At 30.4% G+C, this 19,174-nt stretch overlaps 1 protein-coding gene across 5 annotated transcripts in view; it reads right to left on the bottom strand.

Annotated features, from left to right (window-relative positions):
• Window positions 1-19,174, bottom strand: part of LOC139524532 (dual specificity tyrosine-phosphorylation-regulated kinase 1A-like) — a 28,461-nt gene that overhangs the window by 6,230 nt on the left and 3,057 nt on the right. The window contains exons 1-6 of one of the 5 annotated variants that reach the window (XM_071319370.1): window positions 14,830-15,540; window positions 6,897-7,111; window positions 3,735-3,929; window positions 2,546-2,693; window positions 1,625-1,911; window positions 889-1,035 (exon numbers count right to left, since the gene is read on the bottom strand). In XM_071319370.1, coding sequence (XP_071175471.1) covers window positions 889-1,035; window positions 1,625-1,911; window positions 2,546-2,693; window positions 3,735-3,929; window positions 6,897-7,111; window positions 14,830-14,962 — 1,125 coding nt within the window. In that variant the 5' untranslated portion in view covers window positions 14,963-15,540. Of the gene's footprint in view, window positions 1-888; window positions 1,036-1,624; window positions 1,912-2,545; window positions 2,694-3,734; window positions 3,930-6,896; window positions 7,112-7,937; window positions 8,259-10,232; window positions 10,441-14,829; window positions 15,541-19,174 lie in introns of those variants that run through there. The other 4 variants (XM_071319374.1, XM_071319371.1, XM_071319373.1 and 1 more) reach the window with 4 other exon arrangements.

Below are 19,174 nucleotides of genomic sequence, written 5' to 3'. Positions count from 1 at the left end.
ATTAATTTAATATAGAATTTAAATATTGCATAGAAATTATACATTTAAACATCCATTTCAGTGTCATCCCTAGGGCCTTTAAGATGCTGTATTTCTAGAAATGTGGTGCTATCAGAAATCATTTCTTATAGATAGTGTTATGGATGTAATGCTATGATTTCTAGAAACCAAATGTTTTTTCTTAAATTCCTGTTTACCAAGATGATATAAGAAATTTCAGAGAACACTGCTATTTGTTTAATAGTTACTTATAAGCAAATTTCATTATGATATATCAAATTACCAAATAACATAACAATTATTGTCTTGAAATATCTTAATATTTAAGCATTCATATACTGCTTTCAGGTATTTAACAGATTATTTATTTATTGGCAAAATGATTTTTTGAAACTTATCTGCTCAACTATTATATAATAAATTGGAAATATGTTACTGATTACTTTGAAGAATTTTCTATTTAAATTTTTCTTGTGATAATCTTATTGCTATTCAGATGAAAATTAGGTCAACTCAAGTAAAGTCTTGAAGCGTCACCAATAAATGAATTACATTTCAGTTAATAAATGACTTCATACAAATATGGATCACATAACTGAGTTCTAGTAACAGTAATGTTCTGAGGAAGTTAAAATACATCAAATATTCAAAAGCAAAGACCAAACTTTTTGAATTATCTTATCCATGAAATATTCAAAAGCAAAGGCTAAATTTTTGAATTATCTTATCCATGAAATATTCAAAAGCAAAGACCAAACTTTTTGAATTATCTTATCGATGAAATATTCATAAGCAAAGGTCAAATTTTTGAATTACTTTTAATATACACTTTTAAAATTTCATAAAAAAATAAAGATTTATCTCCCTTTTATTGTATGTTACAATTACCTCATTTGAACCAGCAAACAATGGTTCCCCTGTGTGCATTTCTACTAATATACAACCTAATGACCACATATCTATAGCTAAATCATATGGAATGCCTAGTAACACTTCGGGGGATCTGTAAAATCTGCTCTGTATATACTGATAAATCTGAATATAAAAACATAACATTAGTAATCTTCCTGCACATCAAAACAAAGTAAAGATACTGAATTCATGCACTTTTTTCCAACCAGATCAAAGTATTTTTATATCATGGTGAATGTTTGTGATTTCCCCCCCCCCCCCAACCAGTTGTATCTAGTATGCAAAATATTTTAACTTGTTTATTTTGGTTAAAGATACATTTGTATAATCAACAAAATCCAATTTATGTCTTGTGTAAATTTTTATGTAAATATTTCAAATATCTATGTTTCATCTGAAAACGGATGGATAGACTGATTTGTTGATTTATCTATTCATATGATGTCATATCTATATGTTCCATCTTTTTTTTGGGGTGAGCATTAATTCATATGTGCTTTGTTTTACTGTCCATAGATATAAGAAGATATGGTATGAGTGCCAATGAAAATCTCCATCCAAGTCACAATTTGTAAAGGTAAACCATTATAGGTGAAAGTATGGTCCATAAATGTCCATTTTTGAAATTGAAAAAAGAACAAAAACATTATGCACGAAATTTGTTCTGTCTGCAAATGTTAATTATTTTAAGTAAGGTAAATAAATAACTTACCCTTTGACCTAATTGACAAGAACTTCCAAAATCCACTATCTTGATTGCACTACGTTTAGGATTACACAGAAGTATATTCTCTGGTTTCAAGTCACAGTGAATAATATTTAGTTCAGGAGTCGCTAGAAACAGCAAAGCTGTACACAATTGTTGAGCAAATTTACGAGTCAAATTTAATGAAACACCTCTAAAGTTTGTGTTCCGTAATAAGTCATACAAGTTGTATGATAGAAGTTCAAACACTAAACATAAATGGTTCCTAAACATGAAATGTCTCTTCAATTTTACTGAAAAATAAAGAAACATAATTTTTAATCATGAATTATGTAGGTCATGCTCAAATACAAATGTATAGGAAGGCCCATATTGGTATAGATAACTTAATTTCCTCTTTCCAACTTCACAATACAAATATTTTAACACAAATCATCTTTACAATATTATAAGAAAATATCATCATATTTCTCACAACTCACAGCAACAATAAGTTGTCATTCATTTTTATGTTTTTGTAATTGGCAGCTGGCAAAACTAGGTTTGATTAATCTGGTTCCAAATAGTGTTCATATAATGCTTGAATAGAATGGAAGTTTAATGCTTGATCAAAAAGGGCTTTATTATGTATAACCACCGTGTTCAGGCCTTCAGTTTTTAAAACTTCATATTGTCACTGATATATAGGTATTGTGTGATTTCTGGCAGTAGATATTCATTATTAGTTTTGTTTTTCTGTATTTGGTGTATCTTTTTTGTTGTATTGATTCTCATACATTTTTATATTTCTATCGTGCCTTTGATTTAAGTGTAGGTGTCAAGCTATAACTCGAGCAATTAAAATCAAGAGGTGAAACAGCTTGTGACAGTTTAACTATAAATTTATACACCTGTTTTTTTTTCTACCCTGAATTAAATCAAACTTACCTATATAGTACTTGTTTTCTTTATCATGTTTATTCATTAACTCTAACAATTTGACTTCTATTTGGGCCTGGTTGAGGAAAGGTTTTTTGTTCTTTATTATCTTGATTGCCACTTGCTCCTGGTCTCCATGGTCAAAGGCTTTTACTACCTGGAATTTATAATGGATATAGTTATACATGGCTGTTGAATACATGATTTTTAAGACGAAGTTTTTTTTCTACAATGGAAATTTATGCATAAAAAAAATTTGTGACCTATTTTTAATTTATTAATAAAATAGTAGGATATTAATCCTTTCTTGATTTTTTTTTTATATTAATTGTAATGAAACCCATTTTCTAAATTATATGTGATTTGGTTGAAAATGATGGATGTCTTTCAATCTTTCAACCATATTTACGAAAGAAAATATTTTGGTATGCAGCCCACACTCAGTGTTTCATACAAAATGTACTGCTGAGATATTTTTTCAACTGTTGATTTTTTATATATAAATTAAAGGTTGATTGATATCTTATGACATCAATAATTTCTATTTTTCCTGCACCAAATACATAACTTTGTATGGATACATAATCTACTGCTATATAATATAACAGTTATCTTGGGAATCTCCTGTTTACAAACATTTCACAAACATCAACTGTTCTACAATTAATGGTATTGATACCATAACTCTCATTGGATGAAGCAATAAATATCTTTAACCAATGAAGCACACTGTTCTTTCCACTTACGAAAGATGCCAATCAAATTAATATAGGATTCAAATGATCCCCTGGGTCCTCTGGTGTTGATCTGTTGTCTATGACTACTAACAATATAATAAAACTCCTTATATTCTACTGTTCAATTCTTTGTACAAGGTCAATATAATAGAGAAAAGTTAAAACCACCTGTGATCATTCAAATTTCTTTGACTTTTTAAAAATAAATATTGAATGTGTTCTGCCCCCTCCCCTTGTTTCCCTTTTTTCAGATAAGACTTACAGGATAAATTTTGAAGCAATCATCTTTTTTCTCCTATTCAACTACAGAGTTTTGAAAACTATTTGATGAAAATATATGCATGTATTCATTTTTTTAATGTGTGCCTCAAGACCTACTACATGTACAATGCAGCTTGATTGTCGTCACTTTTTCTAGTCATACTATTTAGATTCTTTTTTTCTTTTCTTAAACTGCTTACCTGACCAAAAGATCCTTTGCCTATTAAAGAATCAATTTCATATCGGTCCATCCATTTTTCTCCAGGATTGACTATATAATCGTGATTAGCATCATCATAACCATCATTATAAATATGCACGTTTACTTTGCCCTTTTTCGTGCTGCTTTCATCTCCATGGCCCTGTGCTCTTCGCTTCTTCTTTGCATAGTAAACCTTCAATATTAATAATGAAATATTAAATGAGAGACTATGACAAAAACAAAAGTAACAACTTCTTAATGTATCTTGATAGTAGCTTAATTTATATTTAAAATATAAGAAAACATGCATTCACAATTAGGGGTTTGTCTTATAAAATATTGGTCAAAATTTATACAATTGAAAAGTTAACAATCACTTGCATTTCTTTTTAAATATTATTATGCATTCTTGGAACATCCTTTTATTGTATTTCCTAGAATGCATTAGAAATAAAATATATGTTAATGTAAACAATGAACCTTATATTAATATATCCTTGTTTCTGTTTTCCACTACTAATTCCCCTTAAGGCTATTTTATATTTATAAAATATTTGCACATAGAACACCACTCTATTATCAATATTTTCCTTATTTTTTGAAGAACAAGCTCATTTTGAAAAGATAGATTCCCCACTTTATTGATATCAACAATAACTGACATGAAGTAGAAAGCTACTGAGAAAGCTTCCAGCTCCTATTAAAAACATGGTATTATTATAATCTTCATATTTGGAAACAATGGATGATTTAAGTTAGTTTTCTATAAATATGTTGTGTTTTTTTTTGTCTTCTTTTTAAAATGATTAATCGTCACCAGCTAGAGTACATCATATGACATATGACATTAATTGAACACAGGTAAATCAAGTCTGTCACCTAATCAATATCCTAATCAAAATATTGTCTTTGATTGTGTGTTTTAATGCTGTATAATTAACAAATGAATACTAATTTATTTATGAAATCTCATTAATTTTGGCAGTTAATCAAAGGGAGTTACACTGTATAATAAACAAAAAGCATTTCGTTCAATCTTCCTTATTAAAAAAAAAAAAAAAAACATTTCGGAAGAAATTTCCTTTTCATGATTCAGAATAATTTTGACAGCTATTTTGCAAGATAAACTGTTTTGACCTTCAAATATCAATGCATGAATATGCAAGTATCTGATATGCAAATTTTATCATTTTCCTGTTTAACCTGTGCAAGCATGCAAAGGTAATCTCAATGAAAAGGCTTAAAAACCAATATTTGCTTTTTTTTACGCAAATTTATTGTCTTCTAACAATTAAATGACAGCAGGAAAATTACATAATAATACTCTCTATATATATCTGATCAAACATGTTATATTTTTTTTAGTTTTTTTTATTTATTTCTGAAAATAATGAACGGTACATTTGTGCAAAAAGTAATATATGCTGGACATTCTACTTAACATTTAAATGTATATGGTGTCGACAGAGGATTATTATAAACCTATCACATTCACATATTTTGCCATTTTCTGAAAATCTCGTCTGTGTAGTCTGGTTGCCATGGAAACACATTCCAACAGCAGACAATATTGATCAGCAATAAACATAAGAGGTACCTCACTCAATAAAACATTACTAGGTTATTAACTATCATCTACTGAATTACTTTTTCAAATTAAGTGCCCCAAAGCTCTATTTAGAAGAAAAAAAAATCTTTCAGGTCCCTATCTTTATATTGACATAGGTTTGATTTTTTTCCCAATTTCTTTACCCTACATTTTTACAATACTCAGTTATTTTATGTTCTTTAAACAAACTTTCCAAAAAATTCCTGTTTCTGTCTTTTAACATGATATAATTGAAGAAAAAAACACATACAAAGCTAACAGCTATAGACCCAGTAACATTTCCAGATTACATAATAATCTTGCATTTAATTAGCTCAGTTCTAGAACTACATTATGTAATCTTGATATCAAATGGATGTCATTAGTAATCACAAGATACATTGCAATTCATCAACTAGTGCATTGTGTAATAGATATTTCAAATATTTAGAATTTCCTTTCTCCTACATTTGTATTGAACTTGAGGCAAAGGAACATGAAGTATTCAAACGATAAGATAAAACAGTACAAATTTGTAAAACTTGGTCTGATCCGTATATCTTGTTAACAAAGTCAATATGCCTAATATCTACTAGTTCCAAACAGAGAATCATTTTGTGATGCAGACAGATTCAATTTTGTTTTTGTATTAATTAAAATGTGCTTCAGGAATATCCAGAGGCTTGTACAAGCTTATTTCGAAGTTCTAACTGATATACACTCCCAACCCCCATTAGTATAAGAATCAGGGCAAACATTGGCATGAAAAGTTTTTTTCCAGTACTGTGTGAACATTGATGAAAACCCAAACTGTGTTGAAAATAGGGATGATGTTTTTAAGATTATTCAAGATGCCAACGCAGTTTGTTATTTACCAAACTAAAATACATGTATACACGTGTAGATGTTTAACATGATCTGAACCAAAAGAAGCTTTTAACTGACCTATTGGGAGGCTGGGACACATGTTTGAATTTTGTCAACAAAAAAGGACAATTTTGTACATGTAGTATCAATCTATTTAAGCAATGGCCAGTCAACAACTTGTCCTGAATATGTGGTTCAAACAGAGTAATACAGTGCATAAATTTGGGTTTCCAAGTGTCAATTTCTTTATTCCAGTCATTTTTTTCTTCATATCAATGCAAATTGTCATAATGTGTTCCATGAAACATGGGGATTATAGTTAACATTTCCTGACAGAGCTAAATTGTGAATTTTTTAATGAATCAATTTGTGATTTTTGTTCTTCCACACATATTTACTGTAAATTCAGAAATTATTGCAAAGGTTTTTATTATTCCAAAAAATGCAACTGGGTGAAAATTGCAATAATTACAAAACTTGCATTCTGATATTTGATACATACATGTTAATTTTTTGTTATCAGTATTAAAATTTTCCAGATATCTTGCATTTATGTGCATTCTTTAAAAATTGCAATAATAAAAGCATGCAAAATTTTGAATTTACAGAACTCTAAAACTAGAATATTTAAAGAAGATGTATGTCCTACAGTTGAGCTCTTGCAAACAAGAAACACAATAATGAACCATGTAGAGAAATACCTACTTCATTTATGTGTTTGTAGGTCTTTATCAGATCTACACTAAGTTTTCGAAGTGGAGCATTGCTGGGTTCTCGGAAGGTCATTGGTATTCTGTTCTGCATGGCTGCTACGTCTTGCTGTTGCTGCAGGGCATCAGCCATGATTTCAATATGGTCGGCTGCTCCTGCTAGCTGCCTGTAAACCATGCCTGGGTCATGACGAACTTTAGACAGCTGACCTGCAATATAAAAAGTTAATTTTTACAATACACTGATAAACATAGTCTTCTTTTCTTTTTTGTAAACTCTACTGTTTCAGCCTGAGAAGATTGATGAACATACGATAAAAGCAACAGCACAGCAGTTCAAAAATCTAAAGTGTATCTGAAACTTTAGCCACCCATAGATAAACACTAATAGGACAGCAATATACATGTATTTGGATAGTCCAATTTATAAACAATCAGCCGTTTGGGGACAATCACCCAAATGGGCTACAATGTCCTGTTCGTGATATAAAAATATCACCAAGTACAAATGATTACATAAAATCTTTTGGTTAACAATTTCCCTGAATATATGATAGCTATTAGTTTGGTGCCTTGGAAAATTGCTACAATTGATCTCAATTAATGAACTTTTCAATATTTTAGAAAATTCATAAATTAGATTCTCTACACTGAAAATGCAGAACTTGTAGTGTATGTATTTTTGCAGAAACAGTATGAGACTTGGGAGAGTGTATGTTCAAGACAAGTTTCTCTGTTGCATTAACAAGGTACCCCATTCATCCTATGCATGCCTTCAAGTTTAACTTAAACCGTCTCTTAAAACATTTGTATGTTACCATGTAAAATAGCCATTTCAAAAGACATGATATGTTGAGAATGTGTTATGTATTTGTATGTATTGTTAGAATACCCACTGTGTTTCACTTCAATGGTTAAGACATGAATGAAGAACACCTGTGATACATAATTAACATATACACCTTTTAACATATTTTACCTGTAATTAATTATTTGTTGAGTTAACAGAAATTGACATTTTTAACAAATTTCCTACCTTTACACCAGTGAAAATATATCCTTTTTATAAAAATTCATCAACTCCAGGTAAAAATCACAGGTGGGAAAAGCATGATCTAACATGTATACAATCTTCCCTCATTTTTTAAGTAAAGTATTTAAATGTATCAGACTATATTATCACCATAATTTAGGTGACACAAAAATTTACAACAGCTCCAATTGTTTATCCTTTTTTTCTTTTTCCATTAATTCACAAATTTTCATCACCAATATAACAAAACTTCCACAATAAAAACAAAACAAAGCATTATGGGTATCAAGTTGAACAAGTTCAAATCTGAATTAAATGATTTACAGGTAAAGGTTAAAGGTCACCTTAATCAATTATGTATCAATTTAATGATTTTTTTATCTTTGATTAATTCAGGTTTTTACTTGTTGCAGATGGAAATATGAGAAATAAATAAGGTGTTTTCATAGATAACCTTGATAAAATTTAATTTGATATGAACATTATCATGTATTTTATATCACATTTCTATTTTAATATATAGATCAATATAAATAAATATTCATTCAGTCATCATCTTGTAGTTGATTAATTTCAATTCCATGTAATTGATGAATTTCAATTCCCCTAACATTTTCTATATCCACCTCTTCAGTCTGCTACATATACATGACGTCAAAACATTACATAATTTTGCATCAAAATGATTATCAATCTTAGAATTTTTACTTCTTTTATTTATTTTTAGCATGTAAGTTTTTAATTTATTACATTTCATTTTTCTCAATCTTCAGTTTATCATTCTATTTGCAACATCAAAGTTCACATTTTACTGAGTCTATAATTAGTAACACCATCTGGGAATGTTGTTTATAGGTAAAATTATTCATGCCTTGGTTGTTTACTATTGGTTCATCAGAGCTAATCTCCTCTGCCATTGGCCTTAGATCATACTTACATATCTATGAATATACATAGACTCTCATTGTTACTAACTCCCTTAACGCCTCCCTCATCCAAGTCATTCATAATTTCACAAAAAATCTCATTCAAAGGCGATTAGAAATAGTTAAAGTTATAAATAGATTTTCTGAATGATTTTTCACTTAGCCTCTTCACCATTTTGGCACTTGAAGGCAGTTTAAGAGGATTTTCAATGACTTAAACAAATGTAACATATTGTTCTCCTCAGCAGCTGAGGCAACACATTTTCTCATATTCATTAATAACTTCAAGAGAAATTTTATAAGCTGCATAGTTACATACATGTACATATATGTGATTATAATGTATTATTTTTTTTTTGGCGATAGCTAAAATAAGAAGTGTACAATGCTGTTTATCTAAAATTAAATCCTATTTATCCAACAAATTGGTTTTGAATTTTGTTGATTTTTTATTACAAAATTGGCTAGATATCCCCCCCCTCTTTTTTTTCTTGAAATTCTACCTGAGGACCAGAAACTAAAAGGATTGCGACTATTAAATCTTCCTTGAATAAGTAAAGTAAATACTACAAAAAGTTCACATCTTTGGTAGAGTAACCATAGTTTTCTTATTTATTTTTACAAAGGACGAGGACTGAGAATTGAGGTGTTTCATAGTGTAAAAGCAGGTATAAAATTCTATCTTGTTCATTAGGTTTTACATGTATGTCAAAATCCAGATCTTTAAAACAATATACACATGTATAATAATAAATACTATATGAACCAACAACAGATATCAAGGGACAGACATTTAATTTCAACTTTCGTGTAAAATACATTTTACTTTGGTAAATAACAAAGAATGCTTTACATCACATTTGTATCTAATGCAAGTTATAAATAGTGCATATATGTAGATTATAAAGCCCTCACGTGAAAATTAAAGTATATATATGAAAATAGAAATTGGGTGCTCATGGTCTTCATTTGTCAAAATTGAAAGTAGAAAAAATAACATAATCATTTGTGATTAAATATTTTGCTCACACTTTGATTTGCAAATAACTGTAATCAACCTCATACATTATGTATCATCTATACAAGAACAATGTAATACATTGTAAACAGACCTTTCTAAAACATAATCTCTAAAGATACCAGTAAGAATCATAATCTTCTAATACATGTAAGGACTTCCTGGAGGAAGTAACTTTAAGGACATAACAATAAATTGTTCTTTTGAGAAACAAAGAGAGTACACAAGGAAAAGATAGAGATTAATCTTCATATAACTTCCTACATAATAAAACCTCCAAATATACACACACAAATGGTCAATTGTTTAAAGAAATGTAGGAAGATAAACTTCAATATTAACAAGCTAACATACTTTCATTTGGTCCAAAACAAGAATAACTAGTTAATCCTTCACACACCATAATTTCATATATTTCTCCATTGTTATTCCATTTAAACGGCCATGCTGCTATCAGCTGTTTTTGTTTACATCACATGATCACAATCTGCTAATTTTAATACTGTCAGCCAATCAGATGAAAGGTTACAATCACTGACCCATTTGTTGCCAGGCACAATACCTATTAATAGTAATACCTACACAGATTCTTTGATCACATGATAAGGGTGTTATGGGTCATTGTTTGTGGTGGGAAATTCAAAATAACTAACTTATTTGTCATGATTGTTGTAATCAAACTTTATTTTAGATGGGTAAAAATAGCGTCAGGTATTTCAGTCATACATTCATTGTTTGTTATCAACAGTATTTAACTTGGAATTCTTAGATCCATTTAACAGAAATATGCTTAGTTATCCATTATTATTCAACAATTTAATCACATTTTTTTTTGTCAATTAGGTGTTTTCCAACATAGTATTTAGCATAAGAGGAACTAAATCATTTTATCTCATGGATGTACAGTGTCTGAGTGACCTTAGTTTTTTACTTCTAATTCATTTTGTCCCTGTCTCATTGGCAATTCACAACACATCTTTTTTTTATGGTATACAAAAATAACATTCTTATTCTTATCACATAAGATCTAAAAATAAAACTGTAAAAACCAGATTTCAGCAACATCATATACACTTCAACTTTCTTTTTAAAGGTCAAGAAAAACCATAAGATTATCACTTGATTAAGTATTACATAATCAAAAGACCCTAAGATCACATCAGTACAGTATACATTGTCTAATTTAAATTTAGATGGAGAATTGCATAGATTGCCACAATAGACACATATCTTATTTACAACAATGTTGGTTTTCAGTTTCAAAGATGACTAAACCTAGATACACAATCCCATTTATCCACAGGTCAAACAACCGTATTTTTTTTATATATCCTACATGTACATGTAATATTACTAATAAGACAAAAATAAACAATCTGGTGAATTGTTTACCTTCCAATCATGGAGAGAGATAACATAGGTTTTGCCTGTTGCCCAATCTATTTCTATATAATTGAATAAAATATTGTTTTAACTAAACAAGACCTACCCTTTCTATGCCTTCTCAGAGTGTGTATTGGCACTTACTATATATTTGGGACCTAAAGGAAGGTTACAGAAGGAAACATAATTAGAATCAAAATATTTTTTAACATCCTACACATGCTTTTCTTCTGAACGAAGAAACCGTAAAATAATTGTTTTTAGGGCCTTATTCAAGTCCATTCAGATGTTAATTCAGTCAGAGTTAATGAAAGATGCTTGGACCTGTGGGCCGAAAAAGGTTTCTTTAATTTGGAGTGGGATGCCAATATCACGAAAAGAAAGTATTCAGTACCAATTTTCTTTCAGTCAACATAGCCCTTCCTTTAAAAAAGATTGTCATTTGTACCAGTATGTGTATTATAAAGTCAATGAAGTCCCACAATTGGCTGTCGCTCAGAAGATGAAAAACTTGCATGGATTAAGTTATCTGATTGGCACTCATACCACATCTTCTTACCAGTAAATCTTAATCTATAGTATTTCATTGTGACAATCTAAATAAACTAGTTCACTCTGATTTCTTAATTCTGGCATTTGGAAGTAAAGATTTTTTTTTAATTTATTGACTGCATGTATAAATGAATATAATGATACAAAAAATTTATACACAACTTTTTTTAACAAAGAATATGTTTTAAAAGTTTACTTGTTCAGGTAAATAATGATTCATTATTCTATAAAATGAAAAGTATGAAAAAAAATCCAAAATTGAAATGGAGTTCTAAAACGAAGTAGCATTGACTTTCCTACATTCATCCTTAAACATTTAATTATGACCAGTGGTCAGATAACTGGAGACTTTACAAAGTACCATACATAGTTTCCAATAATATCACTTTAAACAATTAGAAGTTCATTAATACATGTACTATGTAAACTATTATCTTATAATAATTAAGATTGAAATAGAAAAAGAGAGATATTTAAAAGCCTAGAGTTGTTTGCATGAGGTCCAGGTGCAAATATTTGATGTTTGTTCAAGACAAGGTGAAATATTTCATACCTATATAAAAAGGAATGATACATGTACATCCCAAAAAGAAACTTCAACTTGAACTTTGAAGAGAGTGCAAATTAGCAAGAAATGATTCCACAATGTTCAGATTTAATAGGATATACATATAACTTTTTCATGGACTAACATTAAAGGCCCTTCAATTAGTTCAATATCTGGTTTTACTTAATATAAACTACAATCATGAACACAACTACCAACAGATGTCTTAGGGGGTAATGACATTTGTACACTTAAACCACCATTAAAAACAATACATATACATGCAAAATAAGTCAAACACTTATCCAATAAAAGTAGACTGATCTAAGAGACCGGCAAGATTAAATCCAAAAAAAGATTCAATTTATTTCATAAAGTGCAGTCAGAGCATTTGATTCAGTTGATCAAACTTATGTTTGAGACTGATCTATTATTCTAAGGAAAAATATAAAGACATATATAGATATAAGATGTGGCATGAGTGCCAATGAGACAACTCTCCTTTCAAGTCACATTTTGCAAAAAGTAAACTTATATATATATATTGGGTCTGAAATGATATCGAAATAAAAGTGTGTAAAATAAAAGTTATGGGCAATATGAGGTAATAAACAGCTGGTAATAAATGCGTAAAACTTTGCTTCATGTTTTCTTGATAAGAATCAATTGGAGCTAGTTCTGTGCTTTTTACTTTTACTATCAATGTAATACAATGTACCTCTAGACTAATGGTTCCCAAATGAAAGGTATTATACTCCAGTAGTCAAGGTTTTTGAACTTGGCAATTAATATAATCATTATATAATGTAGAGTATTTTGAAGATTTATAAAAACTTAGGAAAATGTATATGATGTTCGAAGAGAATTTCTGGTGCTAAAAATACAAAATTTGATGGTCCTGATCATGTCATTTATTCAATCAGAAAAAAAATAGGTAAGAGTTTTTGAAAACATTCACATTTTATTATGTTTTGATCTATTTAGTCCAAAAGAGGAACTTTTAAAACCATTTCCAGATCATGTAGTGGACATAAAGTTTTGCATGTGATTGTTTATTCAAAATCAATAATTTGTCCAGCAATGTTTGTACAGTGCAAGATAATGAAGGGATTATACTATAGGCTCTTTATGATCTTGCAATTAAAAAGTCAATCTAACTGCATTATTTATTTGTCAACCAGTCTGCAGCTTTATTAGGTATAAAGACAGAAAAGGTCTTAATAACAATACCTGACCTTAAATTCTTGAGTTTACATAATATATCAAAATTACATTCTTGTTTATCTCTAATAAAGACAGGATATTTCCTGGTTCTACATTCCTTACATGCCATACATATTCAGATGTCTTCCATCATATTGTTTACAGCTGGCTACACATGAATGAGCACTGAGTTTCCCACAATACAAATTATAAACTTAATTTAACTACTTTGTACATAATTTAAGTGAAATCACAAAGAAAATACAATGTTTTCACATGGGAAATTTCATGGCTCCTTTGATAAAGATTGACCAAGCATTCATTACTTCATCTATGGCCAATTGTAGGTAGTTATTTCAGTTCAATGGTCAAATTTAAATCTTCAGCAGTTTAAAAAGGTCATTCAGATTTGTATTTTGAATTCAGTGTCTCCTTACTTTACATTACTGATGTTCAAAAGAAGCCAGATTATTCAAGTATTGTAGACTGACATTCTTTAAACATGTGTATTGTCTTACTCTTGACTAATGAACTGAAACATTCAAATTGAAATATGAACAGTAAAAGTTAAATTTTAAGGTTTAAAATTGATTGTCTAGACAAGAAAACAAAAATAATGCCTGGATAACATTATATCTATTGCAAAAAAGTATTGATGTACTATCTGACATCAGAGCATCCCAACTAAAGTATGTGTGGTATGTTACCAGTCATATATACACAGCTGGTACATGAATCAGCTGACTGAGGAGGTCCCCCACAGGGCAACTTATATTCTATGTTACAATTAAAATCCCTGGGGTCAATCAGATGAAATAAATATTTGTCAGGGGAGTTTTCTGTCATATACAAGAATTTGACAACTTGTGTCTGCTGTCAATCTTGAATGGATTGAAGGGTGTTGTTGTTTATGTATTTGTTTTTGTCATTATGTATGATGATTAATAGATAAGTAAGTTCTCCTTACTTATCCCCTAAGATGAGGTAACTATTTATCTTAATCTAGATACCTGATTTCCTAAATACAAAAGATCAGAACTGATAATATAATGAGAAATTTACACTTTTTGATCTCCCATTAAAAATTTGTATGGTCCCATTCAGAAAAGATATTGGTCACTTTACAGAGGCTATTTAATTCAAAATCTTGGTCAAGGACACCTACATAGGTATGACTGTACATCTAACATGCATACCCTACAAGTGATGTATAAACCATTAACACAAAAAGAATAGTAATGAAATAGAGAAGTTTTGTATACTAACGTTTGAGACGCATGGCTTGTAAATGGTACTCCTGTTCCTGTCTTAGCCAGTGCCCACGGTTTGACAACATACGATCATCCATGGCACTATCCATGACCAATAATTTGTTTTCACCACTTTCCTCATGAACCATTAGAATTAAATTTTATATCCTTACTTGTCCTGTCAAAGTATGTCAATGTTTTCCTGATGCAGACAAACAATTTTTTTCACTAATTATATGCAACTTTTAAAACATGCCAGTCCTGATATATCCATATGAACACAAAATGCATCAGATATGTTTTATATAATATCTTGATTTGTTGAGAACACCAAAGAAGTAGTATTGCACAGTGTAAATATCAATAAACTCTATAAAATATCAACAATAATAACAAATAAACAAACTATTGCAAGGATCCCAGGCCTTCACTTAAAATCCATCATAAAGGAAGTAAGACCATATTATGGTGCTGTGAACTCAAATGACCTCCATGGTAGACAGTCAAATTATTCACATCCTTAATGAGCCCTTTTTGCACAAGAAAATAATCCATAACAAATAATGGTCCAATACAGGGCAATGAAGGTGTTAAATTAAGGACACTTCAGGTCACTTTATGTCCCTGTAAAATTTACAGCAAAGCACCTGACAACACAGTGACAGAGGAGCCATAATTGGATCAAAGATGATATGTGCCTGAGGTTACTGACTGTTATCAGCCAATCAGATTCCTTCTTACATCCATTATCTGGATGTAAAATGTTGTCTGGTCAATATGTAATGAGAAGTCTAGAGGAGATATAGAGGCTCCCTAAGGGTGTGTGACATTATGTAATAACCATTTTTCCAGTTAATTTACTTAGGAAAGCTGTTAAGATGCTCTGATATATAAATAAAATGTAAACATTTTGTTTAGAAATAGTTTGAATAACACTTATCAGGTATTTATAACAAATTTGAATATTTTGTTAGATAACGAATAAATAATTATTTACAATATTTTGATAATCAACAGCTCATGCGATTTGAATTTTATGAACTAAAAGGAGGTATGTATAAGTACCAGTACCTAAAAAAAAGTTTCTATAAATATATTTAATATAAGCAAACAGCAAATGAAACACAAAACTCTGAATTAATCTAATGGGGATCTCTAGAAGTGTTTTTCTTTTCTTTATTATGGTTGGGCTAAAAAAAGGAGGGTACATGTAGGTACAGATTTTTTTTTATTTTACCATTTTTGTTTCATTGAGTGTATGGGATGGACATTCTGACTTTAATAGTGCTCATTGAAAAATGACCCAAAAAACTTTAAGGTAGGCTATTTTTTATTTTTGATAATAGGGAAGGTAGGGTAAAAGGAAACACAACTTTTTTTATTTGGCCTTGGTGGTCTGCTTTCTCCTTTTTAGAAAGGATTCCTTTGGATTTTGTTTAAGAAAAAAAAGTAAATATATTTTATTTAACTCCAATTCAGTACTTCATATATTTCTAGCTCCAAATTTTTTAGAGCTTTCTATTATGTATAATTGTATATCAAAAATTCTAATTGAAAAAAATTAATTGTGGATTTTTCAGAAGCAATTCGAAAAATATTCCATCAAAACCAGTTATAAAACAATTCTAAATTGTTCTTACCCCCTATGCAATGCAATAATAGGAAAAATTTGAAGATACAATGTACATTCTTTAAAACTTTTTGGGGTAACAAAAAATTACATGTGTAATTCCAGTTTAGTCCTACAAAAAGGGGACATTGGGTGTGCATTTTTTTTATTGTCAAAAATCAGTTCAATTATTTCACATGCGCCTGTTGGAGGTAACAATTTATAGCTAAATAGAAATTTCAGTTGCCAAAAATCTGCAAATTAATTATTGAAATTCACATTCAACAAAATGGGATCATTTAACAATTATTTTTTCCGAAATGGATTCTTTTGCTTTTCTATTGGCAAATTAAGTTTCTCCCCCTGGCTTTTCAAATCTGCAATTAAATAAATGGGAATTGTGTCCATGGGACACAGAAGATCCCCCCACTTATCTTATAAAGTTACAAAGGGAAATAACTGAAGAAAAATAAAAGTGATGCTACCCAAATGTGTACTTGATCTGAGTTTCAGAGGCGGATCCAGGGGGGGGGGGGGGGGGGTTCCGGGGGTGCGCACCCCCCCTTTATTTTTGCCGATCAATGCATTTGTATCGGGACATATGTTTTGCACCCCCCCTTTGCCCTGGGTTAGCACACCCCCTTTCGAAAATTCCTGCATCCGCCCCCGAGTTTTGAGGTAATAGTATTAGTGTTTCCTACAGGTGGTTTTGGCGTGTAATGGCGCCCTGTTGTGAATAAGTTTCATAACATTTGGTAGAGGTGAACTCAAGATAGAAAAGGTAAACAAAAAATCAGCAATGTTTCAATCAATATTATAAACAAGCATAACTCTAGAACAGTAAAAGTGACATCATCAAATTCAAACTTGATGTGCATTTTAAAGTTAAAAGCATTGTGTATATGTTTCGTAGCATTTGGTTGAGGCAAACTAAAGTAAGAGAACGCAGAATTCTCCATTTGTACAGGAGCATAACTCTAGAATGGTTGAAAGTGACACCACCAAAATGCAAACTTGATCTGTGTTTTGTGGTAATAAGCATAGTGTATAAGTTTCATAACATTTGGTAGAGGCAAACTAAAGTTGGAGAACAAAAACGAAAAAAATTCAGCAATTTTTCCATTTGCAAAGGGATATATACCTTTAGAATGGTTAAAATGATGACACCAAAATTCAAATTTGATCTGTGTTTTGTGGTTGAATCTGTAATAAGCACTGCATATAAAATTATATAACATATGGTTGAGCAGGGTTTGAAATTAGCATAGATGCCAACCCCCTTTTGACACAATCAGTAACAAACTATCAAATTTTCCGTATTTTTGAAAAGTTTTCAGTAATCATTTATATTAAACGTGCATTTACCAATCAAAATTACTGACGAGTGGTTGCAAAGTGATGTACACTAAAATTTGTCATTTAACATGTTGTCTGTAGTATGTATTCCATTCATTAATTGTTCAGATGCTCTCGACTCAAACATTTTTGTTTTGTCAAGGAGAAGTAGAGAAAGGGAAAAAGCTACTTAATAAAATGCAAGTTTGACTCTTCGGAAGTCAATTAGTTACCCAACAATAGGTTGATAACTCCCGAGAAACCGGAAGCATTAGATTGGCGTTTCCTAAATACTGGACCCGGACGGAAAAGTAATGATAAAAATCCGCGTTTTACAAAATTGAACGTCGGTGATTGGGAATCCGTAACTATTCGACTTTGACCGTAATAGCGTAGTTTATATCGCAAAATCGGAAAAACTACGGAAAAATCGTAATAGTTGGCATCTATGAATTAACAGGGGCCCACTTGCCAATGGCCCCTACAATTTAGTGTGCCAGGGCTCCTAAAGTTTCTGCTTTTCTTGTATTTAACTGTATATATTGGCTACCATTGCCAAACTTTAACGGAAACCACTGTGGTTGAGGCAAACTAAAGTGAAAGATCGCAAACCAACTTTGGGACAAGGAGAAAACATAATGCTCCTCCGCTACTGCAGGGGCATGAAATAAGTGTTTTGTAAAATAGACTTCTTATAATGAACAGAAGTAAACAATGAATTTCAGATTAACAGAAAACTGGATGTTTTAACATATTTTATTTGTGTCCTGGCATTTTTCAATATCACAAGAATCAAAACTCCTGAATGGTAAAAGTGACATGTACAATCATCAATATTTGACTTCAACTTGACCTTCATTTTTCACAAGTTACAACATATATTAAAATTTTAAAAGCTTTGATTGAATGGTTCATGAGTTAAAGCATGATCATGACTGCAAACACCATTTTTCAATCTGTCAAGAAACAACTCCTGAACGGTGAAAGTAAAAATCGTCAATATCAAACTTGACATCCATTTTGTCATCAGAATCATTACAACATACAAGATGTGAGAAGCTTTGGTAGAACAGTTCATGAGAAAATGCATGGACACCGTTTGGCAGTCACCTGCCTCGATGTTGCAAGAATAAATTAGAACTTTTAGTTGGCAGCTTATAAAAAATTTAGTGTTCTTGTTAGAACTGCTATACATTTGTCATGTTGGGCCTTTCACAGCTTGCAATGTGGTATGAATTTCTCTGAATATTTACAAATTGAAAGTACCACCTACAAACATCAGTCAACACTAGATATTTACAAAACCTCAGGGTTGCTAATAATTGACTAATTCCTTGTTGTGTCTGTTTGGGTTAATCAACCAATTTTGTTAATATATGGGAACTTAGTATGAAGATCTCTCATACAAGTGGGAGGT

Source organism: Mytilus edulis, chromosome 5 (genome assembly GCF_963676685.1).
Source record: "Mytilus edulis chromosome 5, xbMytEdul2.2, whole genome shotgun sequence".
In the NCBI taxonomy this organism is placed as follows: domain Eukaryota; kingdom Metazoa; phylum Mollusca; class Bivalvia; order Mytilida; family Mytilidae; genus Mytilus; species Mytilus edulis.
Note: the sequence above shows the minus strand (reverse complement) of the source record. Positions and strands in the feature narration are given on the sequence as shown.